Raw genomic sequence first — 26,636 nt, 5'->3', positions numbered from 1 at the left:
ATGTGCTTTAAAAGGTACAGTGCACACATACAGAGCCTTAAAACAAAACGACCAGAAGCACTTTCCAGGAGGAGCGGACAATGAGGCTGCTTCCCATACCCAACTTTGTCTGCTCTGAAAATTCTGAGGCAAAAGGAGTCTAAATTACTTCCTTTATCATTCAATCAATGGGACTCTGCAACCTGCTTAGAAACCCCTTGCTTCATATATCCACCTGAGACACCACTCCTTCCCAGGTAACAAAGCTATGTGTTTCAGACCCTGCACCACGAGACCAAGCTGTACATGATGCTGACTGCATGTAAGGAACCAATATGCATTTCAAATATTATGAGACAGCCACAGTGAGGGCCTCCGAGCAAGATCAAAGTCACAGTGTACATGGAGGAGCATTTTACTTCCTCCCTGCTACCATCCCATTGAAAAATATTCTGTTTGGCCCAGGAGGGAAGTTTCCGTTGGCTTCTATTTGTGTTTTGCTTAGTATGGATTTAGACTGATCTACTTCCACTTATCTGAAAAGGATCAGGGATAGAATACGATGAGGGTTTCTGTGCAATACCATGTGGGCATACAGTGGTACTTATTCTTGTAGGGAAAGTGGTTTGGGGTGTGTCTTTTTTATGCCTGCCTCAAAAAATGTTTAAGGGAGCACTCAAATAAAGGATAACCCATTTGAAAGATGGGCAGCAGGAGTAAACTTAACTCTTGAGCTACATTGCAAACTGAAGCAGTGAGGTCAGGTGGAATTTGAAACCTATCCAGGAAACCTGAGAGGGCAAACCAACTCATTACAAAAGGGGGACAGGAAGAGAAGTGAGAAGCAGATAAGCAATTCAGCCATCAGGCCAGAGAGAGGTGGAGGTTGTTTACCAGAGTTAGGGAACATCAGCTCTTGCAACATTCAGCCAGAGTGGACCAACGGTCAAGCCAATGCAAGGTAAATATTGAGACTTGAGGTACAGCTCTGTCTTCTAAAAATTGCTGATCTACAGCATATTTGGCAGGTAGAGCAGAAATACAAGCAGCTCCTCAGAAAACGATTCCAATGCTGCAAATGATGACCTCTGCTGTCAAGTGGTATATATGGCCTTTACCATCAAGTACACTGCAGTGTTGCAGCCATCTTGTTTGTCCTTTTCTGAGGTCTCCAGGCTGCAGATAGCAGACCCTCTTATAATTAACCTTTGATCCAACTGTATAGCTCAGTGGAGGGTCAGATAGATGGGGAGTACTTTTGTTTGAGTAAGGAAATCAGATTGCACTTGGTCTGAGATCAGCTGACCTTGTCTCCTGGGCATAGTCGGCCAATTGGTGTTAAAGAAGGATAGAACTTTTTTTATGTATGCCACAACAGCAGCAAGAATTCTCATTGCAAAGTACTGGAAGACACAAGATCTACCCACTCTGGAAGAATGGCAGATGAAGGTGATGGACTATATGGAATTGGCGGAAATGACTGGCAGAATCCGAGACCAGGGAGAAGAGTCGGTGGAAGAAGATTGGAAAAAGTTTAAAGACTATTTACAGAAATATTGTAAAATTAATGAATGTTAGAATGATGTTGGATAAAAATTAAGTGGTTTTTAGCTGTAATACTATAAGGGAATATGAAAAATGGATTACTAATAGGTAAAAATTTAATGTCACAATATTTTAAGATTAAAGATTAAGATAAATAAAGAGGGGAAGGATTTGCTGAACTAACAAACTGAACTGGAATACAAAAAAGGGAGGCGTGAGGAGGTCTGGGAAACAAGCTAATGAAAAATAAGTAATGGAAAGATTGAGTTGTTTTTAACTGTTTTTTTATTTTGTATTTTTCTTTATTCTTTTTTCATTTTGTAATATCTTGAAAATTTTAATAAATATCTTTAAAAAAAAGAAGAGAGAGATCAGCTGACCTTGGAGTTTAGAACAGATGACAAACGGCTGGGGAGTCACCAGTCTATCATCCCAAGCCTCCCTCAAACAGCAACAGGGATATCTAACAGACATCTGCACAAAGCTGGAGCAACAGTGAGTCCATAAAGCATCTGGAAAATAAGGTTGCATGAGGTGTAGCTGAAAATAAGGAAACCAAGTAAAGTAAAAGGAACGCAGGTGGCACTGTGGACTAAACCACAGAGCCTAGGGCTTGCTGATCAGAAGGTTGGCGGTTCAAATCCCTGCGATGGGGTGAGCTCCCGTTGTTTGGTCCCAGCTCCTGCTCACCTAGTAGTTCAAAAGCACGTCAAGTGCAAGTAGATAAATAGGTACTGCTCCGGCGGGAAGGTAAACAGCGTTTCTGTGTGCTGCTCTGGTTCGCCAGAAGCAGCTTAGTCATTCCAGCCACATGACCTGGAAGCTGTCTACGGACAAACGCTGGCTCCCTTGACCAATAGAGCGAGATGAGAGCACAACCCCAGAGTCGTTCGTGACTGGACCTAACGGTCAGGGGTATACCTTTATCTTTACCTTTAAGTAAAGTAAAAATAAAATAAGGTTGCAGGAGATGCAGCTGGGAAATGTTCTGGAGTAGAGGCAGAAACACTCATCACCTTACCATCCTTCTGGAAATGCCTGCCACAACCCATTCACCTATTTTACACAACCAGTTCAATCTATTCCATTCCAATATCACAAGCAGCCCAAGATAATGACTCTAATAATAGCCCTAGTAAAATCAATGGGGATTTCCATGTTGTCACTCAGCAGATTTCACTACTTGGGAAAGTGGAAGATTTCTCATGCTTTACAGAAAGCCCCAGCTATGGATCTACACAGGGTTCCCCAACATTTTTAAATCCCAATGCAGTAGAGTATTAAGGTGTGACTCAGAATATTGAAGATTCTGTGAATGTCACCAGTTCAAATCATGGAATTCCTGGGCTGTGTGTATCAAGGAAAGCAACAGCAATTTAAGAATATTTGTTCTTATCACCAATGCTTAGATCAGGCTTTTGCCAATCCTATAGAGGATGGGAATTGTAGTCCAAGACATCTGAGGGACTCACAGTGGGCTTAATGGGTTTGTAGGGTCTACAGAAGCCTAAGCCACACAGCTGAATAAATACCACAAGCAGAAAGGACTCATGGCTCCAAATGTTTACAAGAGAAGAGCCAGGGACAGTTTCTAAGATTGCAGTGTGTTTTATTCTGTTGTCTTTCCCATACATGTAACAAAGCCTTTCCCTGGCAGGATTAATGGCATGAGCTTTTCTTGACCCAATAAGCAACACTGAATGTCAGTTCATCCTGAACAAATCCAAGAATGGCAAAAAGCAAAAAAAATTCCAATGCTTTGCCATCCAATATGGCAGACTTTGGCTAGCACCAGCATAAACAAATATACATACACAATTGGGCAACATTTATCATAAAAATAATAAAACACATATAAAAATCAGTAAGCTCCTGGATTCAAACAGTCATTTTCAATGCAAGGCAAATCAGATCCTTAAAATAAATTGCTGCTTAAAATATCTACCAGCAAGGGACAGACTCTCATCATAATTTGGCACGTGTACCTTAAATGAATACCTTGCATGAGTGTCTTCCCGCCCATCAAGCATTCTAATTTCTGCATGCAAGAACTTGATTTGCATAATGAAAGTATTTACTATTTAAAAAGAGCACATTTCAAGTGTTCAATAATCATTACAACAGTTAACTTCAAGATTGGTTAGTATTATCACCTATGGGTTGGAGATGAGGTCTAAGGCTGAGATGCAGGACTAAGGCTCACTTAAAGCCACCTGGTGAGTATGTGGCTGACAGAAGATTTCAGTAAAGGACCTGCTCAACTTACACCTGAGTGAGTGGGAGCATCAGATGTGTGTTGTCTCCAGAACAGGGCAACACCCTGGTTTGGGAGAGGTAGAAAATATGCGCTATTTGCATCCTTAACCAGCTGCACGGACAGCATGTGTCTGCACGTAGGCCCCACAGCTGCTTTTCTGTTAACCCCGGGTGGTGCCAAGAATCAGCATGGGAAATGTCAACTATTTAGAGTCAGTCTTAATACTAGCCTAAGCAAACTGGGCAACTTGGACTTCTCAATAAAGTGGCAAACCTGTGTTTGGAAATTACTTCAGAGCACAGGTGGGGGAACACACATAATGAATGTTCTTCTGGTGACCTTTCTAGCCTTACACTACTCATGTTATTTTTCTGTGCTGTATGTGGGTGTCTCTGTTTTTTGTACAGAGAAGCATTCAGTTATGTGAACACTCACCTACACTCTAAAGTGGTACAGGCCAGACAAAGGGATGGACAACCTGAAGCCTAAGGGCCAAATGCAGCCCTCTGGATCTCTATCTGGTCTTTGAGAATCTTCCCAGGTCACACGCCATCCCCTGCCCTGCTCCCCACCTTCTTTGAGTGTTTTTGCCTGTCTGCAACGTGTTCTTGAACTCTTACACGGCCTCTTGCATGCCTAGAGGGAGGTTGGAGGGGGGAGGTTTGTGTGTGTGTAGACCCTAGCCTATAGTGAAAAGGTGTGCTTTACATTTGTTGCTCTGCCCACTTTCACCTCTGGCTCCATCCACCACTGGCCTGTGGGCCCCAGCAGATTGACCAGAAGGCAATGTGGACAGCTCAGTTGGTTAGAGCATGGTGCTGATAATGGCAAAGTTACAGGTTCAATCTCCATATGGGACAGCTGCATATTCCAGCATTGCAGGGGGGTGGACAAGATGATCCTCAGGGTCCCTCTTCCAACTCTACAATTCTATGATTCTAAGTGCTTGGGCTGAAAATAATTCACCACCCCTAGTTTACTTTCTCAGGGAGAACTAGGTTGCCACTGCATGAGCTGGTGGAATATTATTTTTTTCTGGAAAGGAATACTGGGGAGGCAGAACATATAGGCTCATCTTTCCAAACGAAAAAACAAAACAGGTTTCACATTCACCTCTCTCCCCAGTAGCCCATCTGTGCCTGCATAGAAAATATATGTCCCACTGTGGTTCTTGAAAAGAAGTGGTGGCAGAAACATAATTCTAGTCCCATTCTCTTGTTTGACTTGAGTTTGGGCCTATAGCCTTCCAGATGTTGGTGGACTATGACTCCCATTATTAATGATCAAATAACTTAATAGTGGCTGAATTTTTGAGTGCTGCCCATGTAGAAAGACCGGTCCATTATAAAAAGATTTAGTGGTTCTTAATTGATCGGTGAAGTGGTAGTGTTGTATTGTATTATTTATGCAAATTGATTTTCTCTGGAGTTAAAAATCTGATTGGGACAAACCTTGTTATGCTGAGCTCGTATTTTGCACAATTTGTATACGGTGTCTGTTTGATTAATGTGTGGTTTGCTATGCCTAATAAAGGATATTTGATTTGACTCCCATCACCCCTGACAGCTGGTCATGCTGGCTACAGCTGATGGGAGTTGGAATCTAACAACACATGGAGGTCACAAGTTGACCACCTTTTGCAGGGTGTGCTTAAACAATAATTTCCTACACTGACCCCAAGTCACCTACATTTACACGATTTATCTCAATGATTAAGCAGAGGAAATTGGTCCATCTGAAGGCACATGAGCAAATCAACACCATAGTGATGTAGACCTATATTTTGATTTTGAGTCATCCAGTGTGAAGCCCACAGTAACTTCCCCATTTCACATCTATTTGGAGGTTTTGTACCCTTTAGGAACCAAGACAGATTTTGACAAAGATAAGCTTGGCAGAGATTGCCTTGGAAAGACAAAATGCAGCACCCAGTTGGAAATCCCAAAGTTGCATAGAATACAGATAACGTATCAGAACGGGGCAGGAACTATATGGCCGGGAAGGTGGAGGAAAAATCCATAGTGAGGTTACAACACCTATCCCTGTGAGGAGTGCTGCACAGCTAAGAGCTTCATAACAGCCAGACTGAATCAGGCCAGAGGTCCAACTAGCCCAGCACCCCATTTCTCACAATGGCTAACAAGACGCTTCTCGGAAGCTCAAAGGCAGAGCACGAGTGCAGGTCCAGGCAGCTCCCGAGATAGAGGCTTCATTCACAATCCCTTGTTAAAATAGACATAAGGCACATTGTCTCCATGTCTGGCCACAATCGATTGCCTGAGATCAGGCTCCAAATGTGAAAGGGCAATGGAGCTGGAAAGGAAAAGAAGAAAAGACTTGGTCCTCTATGTAGCTCAAGGCTGCCTAGTATAAAGTGACATGGGAATGGGAGTCAATTAGGTGCAAAAAAAGTCAAGTAAGATTTTGTACCCTGCCATGCACTACTTTTCTATAATTCTGGGCAAGTCACTTAATCTTGCCAGGTCTCCCCTAAAGGAATGAAGAGAGAACTGTAGTCTAGCAGGTGGGACAAGGACTGGCTACTCCCCTGTTATGGGTAAAGAAACCATTCACAATCGGCTTTCCTGGTGCTAGCTGTAAATTTTAACTGAACAGTTTGATGAAGCAGAGGCTTGCTTAGGAGAGCCAGTCTGCAGCTGCACTTGCTGCCAGGCTCTTTGTGTCACGTTTCTAGAGCACTGAGGAGAGTCTAGGCAACATGGATTTCAAGCTGGCAGCAAAACTGCCTTTGGCTTTGTTCTCCCGAAGAGTGAGAACAGAAAAATGGAGGCAGATATTGAAATCAGTATTAAGTGAATCACTTAATATGCTCTCTTGCAAACTAGGTCACATGGTAGAATCCATAATTATGTGTGTGCATCGCAAGGCTTGTCTGCAAAACCCATCCTGAGAGGAACTGACACATAAGTCCCAGTCAAAGACAAAATGTTGTTGGTGCGTTTCTTTAGAAAATGTCTGGGAACCAGTGCCATAGTAAATGTTATCGTAAATAGTAAATATAGTAAATAGTTATGTACAGAGTCCACAGTTTTGCTTGTGTATGGATGTGCAGAGGGACCACACTGAATTAAAGAGCCACACACATAGTGCCCCCCACTCCAAGCTAAGAGGCCAGAGAATCTCTTTAGTTAGTCCAGAATCCTTCTGCTGGCTTCTTTCTCAAGAAAATTCAGTGTCACCAATTAGGAAGCCAGTCCTATTGAACTTGTGGGATTTCATATTAGAGTAAACATGGCACAGGAGTGAATTGCAATTTTGGCTACACACCAACATGAATCATTCCTGTGTGGGAAAGATGAGGTAATTATTAAATTATACTATGCCTGCTCACAAAATGATGAGCAAATATCAATCAGCTGAAGGCACATGTGGTTGAAGACATGTGGCAATGCTGCCCTCCCAAGCCAGGAAGATACCAGAATTGTATAGGGAAGTCAACAAAGAGAATGTAAGAAAAAAGAGAGGACTAAGACTTGTACCTTCGTTGTGGGAAGAGTGCACAGGCAACCGGGACCATGAACACAAGGCTACAAGGCAAAGGCAGACTGTTAGAAATAAGGTTCAATTTTTTCTAGACAGCAAACCCAGCATTGCTATTCCACCTTCAAAACTGCTAAGAGAGAGGCTATACACATGGAAGAATTTTTCACACAGAAACGCTACTATTGCATCTTGGCTACTCCCCATTGCTTTTCCTCATCTGAAATCACCTGGTCACTCAACAGCTGTTGTGCTACAGAAGTAACCTGTAAAGTCTCTTGTGGGTATCTAAAGAGCTGTTTTATACCATACCCATTACCCACCACATTTAGTTTTGCCGTCTGTGCCTTAGGTTAGTACTCATGAAGGCAATATGACACACATAATACTTACAACCCTCCAACAAGTATCGTTTGCAATGGGGCATGGAGAACCTGGATTTTCTGCCAAGAAAGCAACAGATAAGAAAGTAAGAAACCAAACTTTCATACCTTAGTACAACGGTGGGAACCCATGGCCTTCCAGCTGAAGTTGGGTGCCAACTCCTATCAGCCCCAGCAAGCATTGCCAATGGTCACAGATGATGGGGACAATAGTACATCAAACATCTAGAGAGCCACATGTTCCCCATCCAAGCCCTCTTTTCTGTTGGGATCTGACAATGCTGAACACATACTATGGAAGTCAGAAAGTGGCTAGGTTTTGCTTCAGTGTTTTGGCGGCCAGTCTGCCCTAGTGCTAAATTTACAGAGCTGTTCCAAGAGATAAAACCATGTAAAATTCAAACGGACAAGCTATAGGATAGAGGCTTGTGGGAAATCAGACATTGTTTAGGTTTAATGTGATAACCATAGACCCAATCTAGCATCCTGAACTGATTAAAGGTTCTCTAGCATCAATCAATCTGACACAGGTTACCAAACTTCACTGTAAAAGTGGGTTGGCAACTCCACCACATTACAGTGGAAAGTTGTTCCACTGACCGGTAGATCTCATGGTGAACAAGCTTTTTCTGCTATTCAACCTATTTCTGTGCTGCTACAACTAGATCCATTTTCTCTTGGCCCTTCCAAGACTTTCATTGCTTCCATATGCCACAGCCAAGAGAGGGTTTCACTAAAGACTATACCCTGGTATATAAATGAGCAAGTTTGTTCTACAGTTTGCTGATCTAAGCACCATTTATACCTACGACTGCCAAAAATCATAATCTTGGTCTTAGAGGAATTTATAGATAGGCTTTCCTGTTTATAGTATGTGCTGAACACCTCCAAGAGATTTTTGAGGCCCAATCGAGAAAGAGAGAGGAGAACTAAATCATCTGCATACATCAATATTGATTGCTTTCTATTTCTAATTACTGGAGAGAGGGAGTTTGCGTTGGCTATATATGGCAACAGATCATTACTATAAAAATTTAAAAGAGTGGAAGCCAGAATGCAACTTGCTTCACTCAAGACATTTTAAAAGCACCAGTCATTTAAACCATCTCTGATCCTCATTTCTGTATTGCTGTATAGTTCTTGGATCAATAGCAGAAGCCTGCAGTCAGGGTTAGCAATCTGAAATTTCTTCCACAGTCTGTTTCAATTAATAGAGTTGAATGCAGCAGAAAGATCAATAAAGGTTACATAAAGATTATTCTTAATGTTCTTAGTTTATTTCCTTACAATATGGTTCAGAGTAAAACATTCATCAATGGCGCTGTGTCTTCCTCTGAATCCTGCTTGTTATTCATTAATAATGTTATTTTGCAACCAGTCTGATAATTTTTGAAGGTGATACTGTGCATATAGCTTTGAGAAGATAGCCAGCAAGCCAATCAGCCAATAGTTTTGTGGATCCGTCCTATCCCCCTTTTAAATTGGGAAAATGGTACTCATTTTCCATACAGAGGGCAGAAAATGGTGTTAAGGTATACTTCTAGAGCTACTTACCTTCATGAAAGGATATTTTTCTAGTCTCTCCATTATGATGGGCAACAAAACTGGAGAAAAAGAGAGCATCAGTTTATTCTAAGAAGAGATGTGGGATATTAAAGAGCCTTCCCTTCCCCGCTTCTCCGCCACTCCATGTATGCATGCTATGTAAACTTCAGCAGCGGAGCAGCCTGACTTTAAGAAGCCACACAGACACAAAATATCTCTCCCTGGAGTCCACCCAGGAGGACTCTTCTTTCCTGATAATGCCCATGTATCCCGGCTCAAGGGAACTAATGGCATGCAAGATACAAAACCCCCAAAACAAACAAACAGTGGGCAATAGCTTCTTCACTGAGCAGCTCATCACCACATTTGCAGGTGCTCCTATTAACAGCACTTTAAATGGTTTATAATCAATACACGTCCAAATGCTTATGGCACTGAAGATATTTCAAGCACTCTGCAACAAACCTCTTCTGGTTTGAAGTGCTTTTATGCTGGGAGTCTGGAAGGACTTAGCCACATCAGAATGCCCAAACAGATAAAAGATGGCAAGGTTCCTCCAGTGGCGACTTCTTAGCCATCTATTAAAGTATGATGAATAAATTTCCATGTACAACTAGTTTTAAAAGCTCTTCCTCAGCCTAGCCCTGCAGTGCAATAAGCAAACAGCACACAGCCACATGCTCAGAAAGTATTCTCTTGCAGCTTTAGGCTTGTAAGATACAAATGAGGGGAATGGGGAAGGGAATTACTCAGATTCCCCAAGGTAGACAGGCCTTATTATAGAAACTTCATTGGGGGGTGGGGGGGTCTTAGCATAATGAGTCTCTTCCGCATTAGAGCAGTTTGCTTTCTGAACACCAAAGTAAGAGCCAGATGAAATACAGTTTCAAAAGCCCACAATATTACTCACTAGAGCAGTGGTTCTCAATTCTGCCACTACCCACCCTCGAGGACCAATTGTGAATTGCGGCAGTTCACTTAAATACACCCCCACCACCACCAAATCATTATCAAAACAAGTACCATATTATGAAAATCATTGGCCCCTGAACTGGCAAAATTATAGGGGAAAATTAGTACACTACACCAATGCAGTGTTATGAAAGTAAAACAAAATACAGTACAGGCTCTAGGGCTTGCCAGTCTGTTCAGTAAATATGGCCCCAATCAGCCAGATCAGAACAAATCAGCTGGGGTGGACCATGAGGGAAGTTGAGTGTAGGGCCAAGGTACAGGTATTCTCAAGTGTTCTACAATCTTCCTGAGGGGAGCTTGCAGACCATAGTTTGGTCTGCTTCTTAAGAGAGATCATTACTGGAGGTAAAACTTCATGCCTATCCTCCTCCTCCTCCTCAGCTGAAGCTATCTTACACTAATAATCCATGTGTCATCATTGGTGCCCATCCCATAATCTACTTGCCAAGCTATAGTTCAAAGGCTTTGCCTTACTCATGCCAGGAGCAGCCATGGCGACGCGGGAAACCACCACCTGAGTTATCCCCTTGATCGCAGCTCTCTGAAAGAAAGAGTCATGTTGTTCTTCAAATGATGACACACATAGAGGACCAATCATCTCAGAATGGCTGGCATCAGGCAAAGAGGGGAAATGCCTGGGCTGGCGACTTCTTGGTTTAAGTCTGTCTCCAACACTCAGAAGGGCACTTTCATGGCTATTAAATTTTGAGAAAGGATAGATAAGGATGGGAAATGAAGGACTACAGAGACAGCACAACCCTCTGACCGAAAATAGGGATACATTAAACATGGCTCCAACAGCTACAAATGCTCCAGTGTACCTTGATGTTCCCATGGGACAGGAGGGCAGAACCTGTGGCCCTCCAGATGTTGCTGTAGCTCCTATCTGCCCCAGCCAGCATGACCAATGGTCAGGGATGACAGAAGATGTAAGCCAGCAACATCCACAGGTTCCCTACTCCTGCTACAGTGGCAAGCCCATCTTCTGCTTTCCCTCTCTCTGTTGGTGCCCTACAGGACTCTGCTCTTGGCCCTCTGCTCTTCTCGACACATGGCCTTTGGGTGACCTCATCAAATCCCACACTGCTGCCCAAGTCACTTAAGCTTCTTTAGGGATCCATCATCGTCATCTCAAGCTCAACATGTGCAACACCAAACTTCTGATCTTTCATTCCAATCTGTTCTCTCTTTGGATCCACACCAACAGCAGCACTGTCTGTTCTGTTAAACTGGGAGATAACGATGGGCACGTCTCTCTCTTTTGTTCCTCATATTCAGTCTATAGCCGGCTCATGTCACTTCTCCCTTTTACAAGAGAGGTTGGGAAACTGCAGCCCTTGGTGGGAGAGAGAAGGAAGAAGCTCATACGGATGAAGCAATGGAAGCAAGTGATCTGACCCTGCTCCAGCAGCTCGCTGAACAAAAAGGAAGAGAAAAGGGGGTTGGCAGAAAGGGAGGGAAGGAGAGAAGGACTACATTTGCTCCCTAACTGCACGTGACACCCCCACCCCCACTGATCTTCCCGGGGGGATGTGGCCCTTGGCAAAGAAAAGATGTTACCCACCCCGATTTACAACACCACAGAAACACAGCCCTTCCTCTCTGGCATCTCAGCAAAAACTGAACTATGCCCTGGTCATCTCTTGCCTGGGCTGACATTGTCTCACCAGAGTTCCAGCTGAAGAATGCTGTCCGAATGCTGTAACGAACTGAAATCACTGCACGTCCTCCCCCTATTTACCCTTGTCTCCATTGTTTTCCCTGTGCCAGATTTCAGCCTGCAAGTAGGGGCCTGTTCTCTAAGGATGTTTCTTTTAAAAAGTATTATCTGAAGGTCAACAAGCTTCGTGTTTCGGCAGAGCAAGAGATACAAAAATATGCCGCTTGGGCTTTATTTGTAGCAGAACTGGGAATAGCAGAGCGTCCAATGCTACCTACAAAGAATCTGCATAGCATCTGCATTCTGGGTTCTTTCTTTAGACATCTGTGTCATGAAGAATGCATGGTGTGTGCCAATGCAAGCTGAAACATATCTTGTTCCCTGCTAAAGCAATTTTTGAGTACTGCTCCAGCTCTCAGGGTCGGAAGGCAGATTAGAAGCTTAAAGCAAGAACCCTTAAAATCATAAGCAGGCAGGAGTCCAAGGCAGTGACCACCACCCCAACTCCACAAGATAGATAGGTTTGGTTCTCTTGGGATGCGAAGACCCACTTATCTGAAGCAGCCATCACTTCCCCAAGAATATCACCTGACAAAAGGTTATGGCCTATGAAAGTTTATTGGACATGCGCACAAATAAATCTTTAAGGCAAGGATGGAGAACCTGTAGCCCTCCAGATGTTGCTGGACTACAGTTCCCACTATACCTGATAAAGAGCCATGCTGGTTGGAGCTGATGAAGGTTGGGAATTCAGCAATATCCAGAGAGCTGCAGGTTCCCCCTGCCTACTCAAAGTCAGAGGTGGGGCTCTGGATCCGGCTGGCAGGTCAGACTGTTCTCTCTTCCACCTCTTGCTGGCCATGATTGACATGTAGGCAAAGCCCCTTGCAAAAGTGCTATCTTGTGGAGCACTTTGAAAGGGGCACGGCAAGTACACAAAAAGGGCAGCATCTTCTAAAAACCCGAAGTGCCTGCATATCCAGGTCTCTCAGTTCCTTTGGCTGTCAGCCACACCGGCAAGACAAATTCCAAATGCTTTGTTCCTCCAAACACAGCAATGATGACTCTACATCTCCAAACTCCTGAGATGATGATGGTACTTACCTTGGACTTGCCCAGAGGGTTGTCGTTCTCATCAGTCACTGTGATCCCATTTATGAGTTCCCTAAATGCGAACACAAACACACCATCTCAGACATTGCGACTGACCATGCTGAACTTTAGAACATCCACACTTTTGAGACCACCACGCTTAGCATGTGAAACATGCTTCTTCCTTCCCTCTGCGCAACAAACACCCCTACTTTGGTCAGGACATTCAGCCTTCATTCTCATGATCCTCACAGCAAACCACCGAAAGAGAGAGCCTTGAAGAGCAGCTCAAAGAGAACACAGGAGATAGAAACTATAGCAAGACTCCGCTACAAGTGGATTCTCAGAACATCACATTTCACTTTTTTATGTATGTGCAAACAATAGACACCAACTCTGTCTGACTCAGACATTGTCTGAGGCTCTCTGGTTATGTCATGAAATTATGACATAATTATATATCGTTAGGCACTAGGCAAAAACATTCCTCTTCTCCCGGCCATTGGCTAATTAAGCCAATTAATTTGGCTAATTTAAACATAGGGGGTATTATTTTGTCTGCCATTATTTTACATATTTCCTGTTTTTATATTGTAAATGAGCCTGTGATCCTCAGTTGAAGGGTGGTATATCAATTTAATAAATACATAAAATAAATAAATGAAACATGAGGGGATGCCTAGAACAGCAAAAGGACCCAGATTCCCAATCCCAAGAAAGCCCTAAGCCACCATTACCTTAAAATGACATAAGGGCGGTGGTGGGGAGCAGTGGTGGAGCATATGACTACTCTGCCCAGGGTGGGCGCACTCCTGAGGTGGGTGGGGCGCGGAGGGTGCCCTCCCAGGCGCGGGATAGCTGCTTGGGTGCACAGAACGGCATGCACACCCAGCAGCTGGGGGTGGAGCGAGCCGCCGATGGCAGACATTCAGCGTGCCGCCCGCCTGTGACTCCCAAGCCTCCTCCAGCTGTCAAAACGAAGGGGGAGGGGAGGAATGCCACTGGCAAAGTGGTACAGCTCTCCCCTTCCCCCGACGGCTGGGGGTAGGCTTGGGAGTCATGCCAAATGTCAGCCCCCTCAGTGAAGGCAACCAGGGCGATCCGCCCCCACTGCACCCCCCTTCCTCCGTCCCTGGTGGGGAGGCATTAAGAGTTGGTTATAGGACAGTCAGAATCAACTGGCACAGCTACGGTCAACTTGCAGTAGATCAGCAAGTCAGTCCCAGCTCCAAACAGCAAGAAATCCACTCACCCCTTCTAAATTAAGATGCTGAAATAAACAAAACTTGAGGCAGAAAGCTGTATCGGGCGTGTTTGTGTATGAAAGCAGTATGAGCTTTGCTCAGGTACCAAAAACAAATTATTGAGCTGCACACGTACCCAGAGGCACTCTGGTTCATTAGTTCTGAGTGTACACATGTCCCCCCCAAGCCTCCATTTGTAGCTCGTTCAAGTTTGTGGACCTTGGGGTCCTATATACAGTGGTACCTCTAGTTATGAACTTAATTTGTTCCGGAGGTCCATTCTTAACTTGAAACTGTTCTTAACTGCTTTCATTTATGGGGCCTCTTGCTGCTGCTGCACCGCCGGCACACGATTTCCGTACTCATCCTGGGACAAAGTTCTCAACTCAAGGTAACTCTTCCAGATCTGAACCCTCACCCCATCTTCCTCCCAATCACATGGCTTGTTTTGTGCTGATATGCTTTCTTGTTTTGGAAACCCAAGGCTCTGTTTTTCACTAATGAATTAGGAAAAATCTGCTCACAGAACACTGCAGGGTCTCATGGTAATATCCTCTAAAAACTCTCTTAAATCCCTTGCAGGCTACTGTGCTTCATCAGTATGATGAGCATCCTATTGCTGAGATGGTGTATCTCACAAGACAACGAAGCATCTGAAACCAACTTGATGGTGCACTGCTGCCTCCTAGTGGCCCCCGTTAAGGAAAAACCTGCATACATATCGAGTCATTGGATTTCCGTACTAAATCGATTTATTTCACATATTCATCCGAATATTTATATGGAAGACGGAACACATCTGGAAAACTAAAGGAAGCATTTGTACTACTGCAACTAGCACCCCCTCCAGCAAATTAAACGCCTGGACAAAGTGCTTATCCACTATGTTCATAGTTCCTTTTTTAAAAAAAGTTGCCTCCATTTGAATGAAGTCTATCACTGCAATATTTCCCCTTGATTTAAGGGAGAAATCTATCAACAAAAGCCACGGAAAACATCTTGCAACTAGTTTCTGGCTCAGTAAGAAGGTGACATCTCAAGCATTACTGTGAGCCCATTTCATTTTTGCAGACAGAGGCAGAATAGAGCTGGGGTATCAGAGTATTCTGGTGACACAGAGAGCCAAGAAGGAGCTGTGTTTGAAATGGATGCCTGATGGTTGTGGCTGTGAGCAGGAATAGATTACCTCTCTTTGTAGCACACTACACAGCCATTAAAAACCCTACCACAACTGCGTAACCAGCAGTAAGCAGAGCAGAATTTTAACATATTTCTGTAATCTTAAGATTTGACTTCTGTATGCATTCTACCTGGGGCCTACCACTTGTTTTAATGTCCATCATTGCATTTCTTTATTCTGGGCAGGTCGGTTCTGCATGCCCTGTGCTGTGTATTTCATGTGTCTAATTAAGTTACTGTTTTTGCCCATGTCACTAAGGGTGGCTGCTGTAATCTCATTCACATGGCAATTAAGTTCATTGCAAGCCAAGTTATTTTCCTTTAACCATCACTGGTTGTACATAAAAGTAAAAAGGCAATCATGGGGAAAATTTGATTTATATTTTGTGTAACCAGAGTATAATGATTACCTCATCAAATCCAAAATAAAGAGCAATGAGAATTCAGCCTAGTAGAACTGATTTTTCCCATTTGTCTCTGAATCACTGATGCCTCAATTACCCTGCTGACTTAGTCCTTAGGCAATATATTAAAATTGTATCTGACTCTGGTTTGTGCTCTCATTTTAACAACTGGTAAATAATACTAATTGACATTGTGTTTTAAACTATTCCAACTGTTTATTTTCTAAGTGAACAAAGAAAACAGAGTATTGTAGTATACGGGATTGTGGGCTGGGAAAATTTGAGCAGAGAGGTCAAAATGGCAGTAGTACTGGATTTTCCATAGAATAGGTTAGAACCAACCAGCCAAATCCACATAATTAGCTGTCACTTTTCTGCATTTTGCTTTAAGGATGCATCTAGACAGCACTTATGTTGCATTTGTGTCTGGGTACCTAACCTCTGCACATGTTCTATATATGTGCATGCTTCTTCCTCCAGGGACTGTGGCTCATGTTTTGGGCTTGCTGTTGTTTTTTAAAAAATGCTGAATTTGTGAAACTGCACCTATATAGAGAATTCATGAATCTAATTAATTTACACACACAAAAAAAAGCAGGGCAGGGAGCAAGGGACCTTGGGATGCTGCTGCAAAGAAACTGGTTTGTAGGGTCATAACATATGCAAGTTCAGCTGAGGATAAGATAAGTTATACAATATTAGCAAAATGTACAGGAAGTAAGTGGAATGATGCAAGTTTACTGTCCGGGGAGACAGGAAACCATTTCAACAGTGGAAGACTACTGTCCACACCTATCATGCAAAAGCTTAAAGCTCTTCAATGAGTATAAACTTATGTCTGAAGGTTAAAAACACACACACAACACACACACACACACACACACACACACACGCACGGAAATGTAGTGCAAATGGTGAAAAATAGTAGGATGCTGAAAGAACAATAAGGACTTATCACCCACATCTTAGGACATACTCCATGACACACTACATGAAATTAGTTTGTGTTTTCATCAACAAAAATGGTCCCTCCCATAGTATTTTTGAACCAGCACTCAATGTGTCTATGTTTAGATACCTAATGCCCAGGATTTTAAGATTAGTAGTTTAAATGGAGGCCCAATCAGCTCCAGAGAAGTAAATACACTTTGGGAAGGAAATGGAGCTTCCTTTCTGGTTTGTTTACCCTGCTGCCTCTTCTGCTATCAGCAGTGACTTTGGAAAGCAGCTGTATGAGTGAGCAAGTGAGTTATTATTAGATACTGGAGGAGCGGGGAGAACTCAGGTGTCCTTATTCCCAGGCAAATGCCTTTACTGCTAGGTAAAGCAGAATTCCTCCTTTGAAGCAAAGGCCTGGGCTGTGGATGGCAAGCAGAGCACAGCATCATGACATTACAGCTCACCCCTTCACCCCTCCCGCCTTAAAAGGCCATTTGAGCTCTACCTAGAGACTTACTGCTGCCTCATCAAGGGGATGTTGACGCAGTTGGCAGCAGCTACCGCTGCAAAGGGGACCCAGCGTGCCACAAGGGATGGTGCTCTCTGCAAGGAGACAGGAGTGCAATTAGGAGGAGGACCAGATCTTCAGAACTCTGTGTGTTTTCAGGAAGGACACAGTGCCTATACTATGGATACCATAGGCCCTGTATGCCTAATACCAAGAGTTATTCCACTTTCCCCAAATTCTTATAATGAATACACATCTGCTTACAATAACACTGTGCAACAGTTGAAGCCAAGGAAGGAAGGGATGGGACACATCTCACAGCCAAAATAAGCTGCGTCCAGGATGGTGTGCCTTCCCATTATCCCAATGTACAGTTCCCAAGGCTGATGCATAAGAAGCAGACAATCACACTTCCACAGCTCCAAAGACACTGGAGGAAGATTGCCTCCCCGCCTGCAGCCTTGCTGCCCCTTTGTGGTTAGAAGAACGAAGCATTTTCCTACGATACCTTGGTGTAAAGGTTGAGTCCTACGGCAGTTGCCAAGGCGGTGCTGGTAGCAGTGAAATAAGCAACTCCAATTTGCCTGGAATCATCCAAAGGGCAAACAGGTTAGGTCCATAGACAGTCCATCTCAGTTCATGAATTGTGCAACAGAGGGACTCCTCCACACCACCAGTGTGGTCTTACTGTGGCAGGCTTATTCACCACCTGCCATCCCTACACTGTTGGCTCTCCAATAGACACAAGACATCAAGAATCTTTCCAACTCTAGCTCTGTGATCCAATGGGAGGGGAAACAGAACCACCATGAAGTCTATTGCTGTAGACAGAGCATCAAGTTACCTAACAACAGCCTCTTCCCCATACCATACCAGCCTCTTCTACCATCATACAGTCTGAAGTTAAGCCATCCATGTGAATAAGCTATGAATATCACACATAGGGGCAATAAGAAATGAGGTCTTTGATTCTGCCACTCTAAAAGTACCACCATGCTCTGTTCACTGGAGCCCGTTTCAGAAGTGCCAAGTACCCTATCAACTTGATTGGGTTACTATGACAAATGGATGCATAGCAATTTGTTTGCATCATCCAATTTCCCCAGAGGGCACTTCCTGCCAATGTAGTCAAACTATTCCAGCTGATAGAGCAAATCCTAGCTTAAGCCAGACAACAAGCCTGACTTGCTAAAAGACTGAGTGAAATTCAGTGTTGCTCACTTCCAGTTGTTCCACCTGCTCTCCAGATGGAATCATCCCCCTCCTTCCTTGCATGCTATTCGGGAGATTCTCCTGTCCATTTCCCAGAGCCAATTCCAGGGGTTGTACAGGCGAAGAGAGAGGGGGGAAGCACCGCTGTGTAAGTGGAAGGCCTTCTGTTGATGGGGTTGGTTAGGTGAATCCTGCCTCATGCCATCAGGTAACCCTAAACAGGTACTCACTTGAGGGAGATGGGGCTGGCAGCATTCCGGTTGGTGTAGTTCACAATGGCATTGAAAGACTGATTCACCCACTGCCAGAAAACTACAGCTGGAACTGTCCTGTAGGGAAGGGAGTGAGAGAAAAAAGATCCAGAAACCAGAATAGAATTGTGCATCCATTTAAATAACCAGAAGTGACACCACTGTTATCATTTTTCTGGCCCAAGGTGTTCACCTTTATCAGACTTGGCCTTTAGTTGGATGCAACGCCAAGCCAAAGCAGGACTTACAGTGAACAAGCAAATGTGCAGACTCCTGGTTGTTCGGCTGAGCTAAGCCATGGTTTGGGGCTTAGTGTTTTAAATGCACTGGCTGCACACAGATATGACTTTGTGAGTGCACTGTCTGTCTGCTCAGCCCATGCATAGACTCTGCCTGTGTTCAAATCCTCTCGGAAGTTTCCTTTACAGTTTAATCCTACCTGTGTCTACTCAGAAGTAAATCTTATTTAATTCAATGGCTCCTGCTCACATGCAAGTGGGATCTGGATTGCAGCCATAGTTACAATTAGTGTCTGCTACTAATTTCTGCAATAAAATAGCAGGTGCATAGTGCTAAGGATTAATTGCCTGAAAAACATTTCACTGTTAATGTAGCACCTGACAGCAACTCTAGAACAGGAATAAAAATGGGAGAAAGTAGCGCAGGCACGATAAGGAACAGATTTCAAAATTCAGTTGAGATCACCAGCGCTTGAAAGGAATGAACACCCAGTATTCCATGTCTCACAAAAGCAACTTCCTGAAACAACACTCCTCCCATCATACCTGTAAAACTGCAGCATGCAGCCTGTGATAGCCATTCCCCCGGGGACTTGAAAGGACATCCTCCCTATCAAATTCATCTTCTCACCAGAGTCAGGGTGGAAAGCGGAGTCATAAAGCTTCTTGGCATAGAACAGCTGCTCTTGGTTGGTTCCTGGAGGCACAATGCCTGCCCTGCAGGCATGAGAAAGAAGTAACTGTTCCAGCACCATTTTTCTAATACCTCGAACCTCCAAACTAAATAGCAGCACCCTCCCTCTGCTACAAAGTTAAGCACTGGGAATCTGGGAGAAACACTCTCACAGAGCGCACAGATGCACAGGCACACACACACATATATTCTTAAAAAGGTAAAGGTTCCCCTGACGTTATGTCTAGTCGCAGACGACTCTGGGGTTGTGGTGCTCATCTCACTTTACTGGCCGAGGGAGCTGGCGTTTGTCCGCAGACAGCTTCCGGGTCATGTAGCCGGCATGACTAAGCTGCTTCTGGCGAACCAGAGCAGCGGATGGAAACGCCGTTTACCTTCCCGCTGGAGCAGTACCCATTAATCTACTTGCACTTTGACGTGCTTTTGAACTGCTAGGTGGGCAGGAGCAGGGACTGAGCAACAGTGTCTAAATCCCTACATGTCCTTTGTGGTATTTTTTCAACACCAGGTCCAGGATAGAGAAATTCTGTTAAAGTGTTGCCTCTCTCATCAGATCGAGGTTTGAAAATGTATTCAGGTATTCACGTTTTCTGTAATAGACTCTAGAGTAACAAGGACAGTGTGCCACCAGTTTTGTGAATAAACCTGAATATGATCTATGCTTGGATCATGCAAGAGTGCCAAATGTGTTTTGTTTTTTTAAAAACCATTGTTATTTGCCCAGGCTACCTGCAGCTCTCCACCAATGCCTTTGCTGAATCCAGTTCATGTTCCGACACCAGCAGCGTCCTTGGGTCCGTGACGTTGAAAAAGTGCTTCACGCGCCCCATAAAAGTGTTCTGGTCCCAGCGAGGGATGTCAATGTTAAATGTGGTTACACTGGCTGCCATTTTACTGCAGAGTAGAAAAGGAATCCACAGGTCAGTGCATGAGCTCCATGGTTTACCCAAATAAAACCAAGGATTATGGCTGGCACCTGGAGATGGCGACTGCCCTTTTAAAAGCTATGGAGTTTTGAGAAAGGATGAATCTGTGTTAACTCTTGCCCTGATGGTTTAGCTGTCCTGTCCATTCTCCTATGTGAAATAGAGGAAGCCCCGCCACCACTGCAAGACACTGGTAGGAAATGCAACTGTTGCACACTTTCTTTTTAAATAAACAGGTGCTATTGCCATAGGAAGGGCAATAATGCATCCCATCAGCACAACCATCTCCACTTGCACTAAAGAACTCTCCTGTGAACTCCTCAAATCTGCTCCGGAGGACTGAGGGAACCCCTAGAAGAGACTGAGGGGGCACAGTGCTTAAATGGTGCGTGTCAGGCAACCAGTTTATCCAGCTATGGCTATTTTGCCACAAACACACAGAGGTCCAGGAAGGATAAAGATGTGCGGAATGAGTGACACATGCCTGGCACATAAGTGATGGCCATGATGGCAAGGTGGAATTGTGGTGACTGATACCAGTTTTTGGTGTAAAACTTGATGGTCTCCACAAGTTTTATAAATTAGAAACCTATAAATTGGTGATATATACCTGTGTGTGTGTGTGTGTGTGTGTGTGTGTGTTATACAGAGTCTCAAGGTGTGCCTGAAAAATGAAACTATTAGATTCAAAGGAATGCAACTAAGAAAAGAGGCTGGGAAATTCTGTGAAAATCCCACTCTCCAAAGAACAAGTTATTTATTTGTTCATGCTATGAACTTTGGCATGAACTGGATCACACTGTGACTTTTCAGCCACAGAAATACACAGAGGGGAGGGAGGACTTTATTACCTTGTTGTTCACATATCGTACACTCAGCATGTATGGAATCTACAGCATAATCTTTGCTAAGGTAATTGCTATACATTCCAAAGAAATTCTATGCATACTCTGTTAAAATATTAAACAGCAGCCCTCCTTAGTACCACTGAAAGGTTAGGACTAACTATAACCAAGAGAAATTTCTTATGCAAACAGCCCCTGGCCAGTGTCTTTATGAGGTATAAGGTATTACCAACTACAGTGGTACCTCGGGTTACATACACTTCAGGTTACATATGCTTCAGGTTACAGACTCCGCTAAACCAGAAATATTACCTCGGGTTAAGAACTTTGCTTCAGGATGAGAACAGAAATCGTGCAGTGGCGGCGAAGTGGCAGTGGGAGGCCCCATTAGCTAAAGTGGTGCTTCAGGTTAAGCACAGTTTCAGGTTAAGAACAGACCTCCAGAACGAATTAAGTTCTTAACCCAAGGTACCACTGTATATGTATTGAAAAATTAAATGAACATAGTAAAAAAGAATTACTGCAAGAAATGAATGGAGATTTAACAAGACAGGCAAGATTTAAAATATCTTGTACAGGAAAAATATCAACCTCTCTGAGAGGTCACATCTGACAACAGGGTGATAGGTAGTGTGGGGAAGAATAAAAGATAGTCAAGATTTATAAAATTTCATTAACAGTCAAGATGTGTAGAATATTTTACTGGCAGTTTAAGTCAAGGTACCATGCTCAGCAAGAGTATAGCTTACCCTTGTGGCTACATAATAATTAGATCTACAAAGGCATGACTAAGGCAAAACAGAATTAAGTGTGTATAGGCACAAACTGCCCTTGACCTCTGGATAAATATTCAACTCTTTCTGTTAATGGGCAGCAGTCTCTGTCAAGTAGAGAATTCTCATCTAACTGGTGGCTGGAATAAACAGGAGGATATCGGTATAGTTAAATGGATTTATGCTGGGACTGTAAGTGGGAGATCTGGGGGGAAACGAGGCTAGAGAAAAACACACAAGTGCTGTCTTTTAGTTACCAGAAATTGAAAGAGACACACTATTAAGGGAGAGAAGCCCTAGAAAAGGTAGAGAAGGCCTTCTACTGCAGGCAAAACTCTGGTTGTTTCAGATTCTGAACCCTAATTTTGTCTAAAGGAGAGGATTAGAAAATGGTGAATCTGGATCACCAACTCCAGTATTTATCTGTGAGTACTACCTCAGCAAACTATAGCTTTCTCCAGGTGTCAGCTTCTCCCCACCTGTAAGAAGACAACTGCACACACCAGTCACATGCTAGATAGTCTCACACTTTGCAGAGAAATTATCAGTCTGGTTTTCCTCACTGGAAGGTTTTGCATCACCAACCTTTTGAGGTAGTCAATGAAGATGTAAGCAAGGCTGAAATGGTAGACAGTATATTATTGGGCTGGACTTCTAGGAATACTCGGCAATCATGGACAATCGTTTATAGAGCAGTAACTGGATTAAAAAACACACAAAGAGATAATAATAAACAGTTTTCACAGCTGAAGCAAATAAACCCTACTTTTCACTTAGCTCATATTTCTCTCAACTTCATGTCTCCAACATATCTCCTCAGATTCCTGCTTTTCAGACACTGCTTACTTTGTCCCTGTTCCTTGAACCTCCTTAGTAGGTCCCTCTCCTTCCCTTTGTAACATATACTGTAGTCCCTGCCCAAATCTTAAGTCACGTTCAAAACAACCCCCCTGGTTAAGCCCTTTCCAGTTCTGCCATTCCCCTCGCCACATCATCTTCAGGTCCCTCTCCCCAAGTGGACTTTACAGGTAGGGCAGAGCTTTCCAAAGTTTTCATGTTGGTTTCACACTTTTTAGACATACATCATTTCGCGACACAGTAATTCAGTTTTGCTAGCAAACTGGGGGTTAAACTAACCCCTTTCCAGCCCTAGAAGAAGCATGGGGAGCATTCGCACAACACACCTACTCACTGCAGCCAACACATTAATGTGTAGTGACACAGTTTGGAAAGCTCTGGGGTAGGGAGTTGTTTCCCTACATCACAGACATCTTGCCATTCTTTAGCCATCCCCTGTGTGGCATGAAAACCCAGTCAAAATGATAGCCTTCTGTTCCTTCATAGAAGTTGGACTGCAAACCATTTAGTTTCCTGAGCAGTTGAACACTGTTAATTGCCATTTGAATGAAGACAAAGTGGGAGATTGGGTTGAGTCCTGTAATTGGGGTACCACCACTGAGAAGGTCCTGTTTGTACAGCGATTTCCTAGACAATACTCATCAAGGGTACCATAAGCAGGGTCTCCCCTGCAGATCTCAAAACTCAGTTTGGCTAATACTATGGAAAGTGTTAATTCAAATAATTGGGTTCTAAACCATTCAGGGGTTTATACATGAGTACCAGCACTTTGAATTGGTCCCAGTAACTCACTGACAGCCAGTCCACTGTTTTCAGGATTGGTACAATAGGATCCCAACTTGCTTCTCCAGATAGCAAATGGCAGCCACATTCTGCACTAGCTGAAGGCTCTGAACTCTGCCCAAGGGCAACCCCTTGTAAAGTACAATCCAATTAACAGAGTGTGGATTACTGTAGCAAGGTTACCCTGGTCCAAGAATGGCTGTAGCCAATGAACCAAACATAACTGAGTATTACTTCTGGTGCCATGTGAGCCTTGCTTGACATTCACAAACACCAGCAGCTGTAAGGGTCAGCTATCATGACAGTCCAATACTGAAAGACTGGGGGTGGGGGGAGCCTGAAGAATTGTACAGGTAGTAAATATTTTGTGTCCCTACTCCTCTGATAATCTCCACCTCTACCACAAACCCTGATAACAGTGGCACTCTTAACTCCTCCTTATGCACACTACCCAGGTAATATCCCTCCAATCCTCCAATCATCGCTCAACTACCACACACACAATCCTTTTGATATCAGCTATCTTGACGATTGAAAGTGTAACAGGTAAAGGACAGAGAAACTGACAAAGTACTGTACAAAAAGTTGCTGTAAATGCATAAGGTGCAAGAAGAGGCAACCCAGTTGTTACATGATGCAGAACTGCTAAATTTCTACATAATCAACAGGGCCACACATGGTTAAAAAACAATTACAACAATCTCATCAGGAGCAGCCAGCTGTTAGTCGCCACCTTAAAACATAACTTGGCAGTGACTTCTCACTCTACTACCCCTACTCTGTGGAAATACTGTGTATCAAGTGTAGAACAAGCCTATTAACTACAACTCTGTTGATCTCTAATTACCAGATGAGAGCACAAACAACAGGGGATACCTATTCCCATTATGCACCACTTGTGTATCACTGTTTGTACACACACCGTACACTTAAAGCACACAAGTCTTCTGGGAACTGCAGTTTGTGAAGGCTGCTGGGAACTGTAGTTCAGCAAAGGTGTGTGCTTCTGCTTTAACTATATGGCGAGTACGCAGCCCCAAACATCTCCATCCTCTGTCCAATCCGCTCTTCTCTCATGCCACTGAAGTTGGCACGCCAATGCCTACCTTCGCTACTTCACACTCCGCAAAAATGAGCGACATTCTCACAGCTGCATATATATGCATATGCATACACACACAAACAAACGCAGATATATAACAAGTTTTCCTTCTAACAGTGCAGAAACACTCAGTGTCACTAATACCCTAAGAGCGCAGCACCACACATGCCTCGCGTCTTGCCAAACTTCTCCCATTCTGCTACATTATTATTATTGTTGTTGTTACATGTTGTCCTTCCCTCCCCGGCGTGTCCTGCATTCCGCGGGAAAGCAAGCCAGGCCGCCTCTATGACTTTCTCTTACTCCTAACTCCTCGTGGCGCTTCCCGACTACCGCTCACTCCTACCTGCAGCTCGCCAAGCACCAATCAGCAATGCCGCCGCCTTCCTTTCTCGTGCACATGGGCACGGCTTCTAACCCCGCCCCGCCGAGGACGCGTGGCTCTCCTCAGCCAATGAAAGGCTGGCTTAGTCGCGTCGGTGCCTGCGTCGACGCAGGCCGCATGTATCTGACGAAGAAGCAGGCTGGGTTCTTTGGAGGGTTAGGGAGGGGAGAGAACAGGGGAGTGGGCGGAGCTTGTGCGTCGAACTCGGGACGGACGTTCTACGTGGGAGGAATGCAGTGCGCGCGCGCGCATGACGCAGTTGCCCATGGTAACCGGGAGCCGCGTAGAGGATGGTGAGTGAGAGATTAGGAGGGGGAGAAGGCCGAGGGGGGGCCGGGAGGGCGTTGTGGGAAGCGGGAGCGGAGAACCGGCCCTCCGCCCTGTGCTGGGTGCGGGGCAGGATCCGTACTGTGGCGGCGGAGCGCTCCGTGTTGAGGGAGGGGGATGCTGCTCTAAAGGGATGGATGAGGAGACGATGAATGGGCCTGGCTGAAGGGAGGGGCGGGAGTCGTGTACCTGGAGCTGAAGGAACCGCTCAGGTGACGAGGTGGACGGAGAGGCTGAGATCGCCAGATTTCATTTATTTATTTATTTATTTAAATCAGAAATAAAGGACCCCTTCATCTGTTTATTATTTCAAAACTGCGAGTTACTGGATGTGCTCTGGGAAGCATGTAAAGAATTGCAACATGGTCCGCCACCCCCCACCCCGGTATGCTATGAGATACAATTTTCTGCGAGACTGAAAGGTTGCTGTTCAAGAGGCGATGTCTTCGTTGTTGTTTTATAATGACACGTGGCAGCTGTAAGCAGGACAGGTTGAGATGGGATTTGCGGCATTCTCAGTGGGGGACCTTAGGGGGAGAAGAGAGTGGGTTGGGTTGTTGAAATAACTCATTTTCGAAGTGGAATTGGGTCATGAGGAATCCCGGGGTTTCCCCCACAGATGGTCAAAGAAAGATGTGAAATAGAAGTCGAATGCACCTTGTTACAGGGCTTTAAATATAAATATACGCAAGAACACATTGCAGTTTGTTTTTTAATTCTGGTGTTACAGATCTTCTATGTGTTCATCTCCTTGCTAGCTTACTTGATCTGCAGCAAGCATTATCTGATAAGATAAGAAGAGTCAAACTGGATCAGAGCAAAAAGTCTTCTAGATCAGCATTCTGTTCCCACAGTGGCCAACCAAATGCCCATGGGGAGCCTACAAGTGGAACATTAATAATATAGCACTTTCTTATTATCTTTCCCCTACAGCTAGTATCTAAAAGCACATTGCCTCTGATTTTTCAGGTAGTAAATTGCCATTGTGAATAACAAGCAATGATAACTTTACTTGCCATGAATTTATACT

General features: G+C 44.1%; 2 protein-coding genes across 4 annotated transcripts in view; one reads left to right on the top strand and one right to left on the bottom strand.

The window, feature by feature from the left end:
• Positions 1–3,112: 3,112 nt before the first annotated feature.
• SFXN2 (sideroflexin 2) lies at positions 3,113–20,505 on the bottom strand. 2 transcript variants are annotated; one of them, XM_081191280.1, is made up of 11 exons: positions 20,337–20,505; positions 19,460–19,630; positions 18,654–18,752; positions 17,720–17,795; positions 17,221–17,306; positions 12,950–13,010; positions 10,660–10,726; positions 9,220–9,269; positions 7,676–7,725; positions 7,282–7,329; positions 3,113–6,094 (listed from the first exon to the last, which is right to left on the bottom strand). In XM_081191280.1, the coding sequence occupies exons 1-11, from the start codon at positions 20,495–20,497 to the stop codon at positions 5,995–5,997; spliced, it is 969 nt and encodes a 322-aa protein (XP_081047406.1). In that variant the 5' UTR covers positions 20,498–20,505; the 3' UTR covers positions 3,113–5,994. The 2 variants fall into 2 exon arrangements, with proteins under 2 accessions (XP_081047406.1, XP_081047407.1); XM_081191281.1 differs by having other exon boundaries at positions 19,460–19,610.
• A 4,925-nt stretch (positions 20,506–25,430) lies between these two features.
• The window catches only part of ARL3 (ARF like GTPase 3), a 37,197-nt gene continuing 35,991 nt past the window's right edge, over positions 25,431–26,636 (top strand). The window contains exon 1 of one of the 2 annotated variants that reach the window (XM_081191284.1): positions 25,431–25,572. In XM_081191284.1, coding sequence (XP_081047410.1) covers positions 25,570–25,572 — 3 coding nt within the window. In that variant the 5' untranslated portion in view covers positions 25,431–25,569. Of the gene's footprint in view, positions 25,573–25,653; positions 25,819–26,636 lie in introns of those variants that run through there. The other variant, XM_081191283.1, reaches the window with a different exon arrangement.

The sequence above is a fragment of the Podarcis bocagei genome, assembly GCF_964188305.1.
Source record: "Podarcis bocagei genome assembly, chromosome: 4".
NCBI lineage: Eukaryota > Metazoa > Chordata > Lepidosauria > Squamata > Lacertidae > Podarcis > Podarcis bocagei.
The sequence above is the reverse complement of the archived record's forward strand: the minus strand, read 5'-3'. Positions and strand labels throughout refer to the sequence as shown.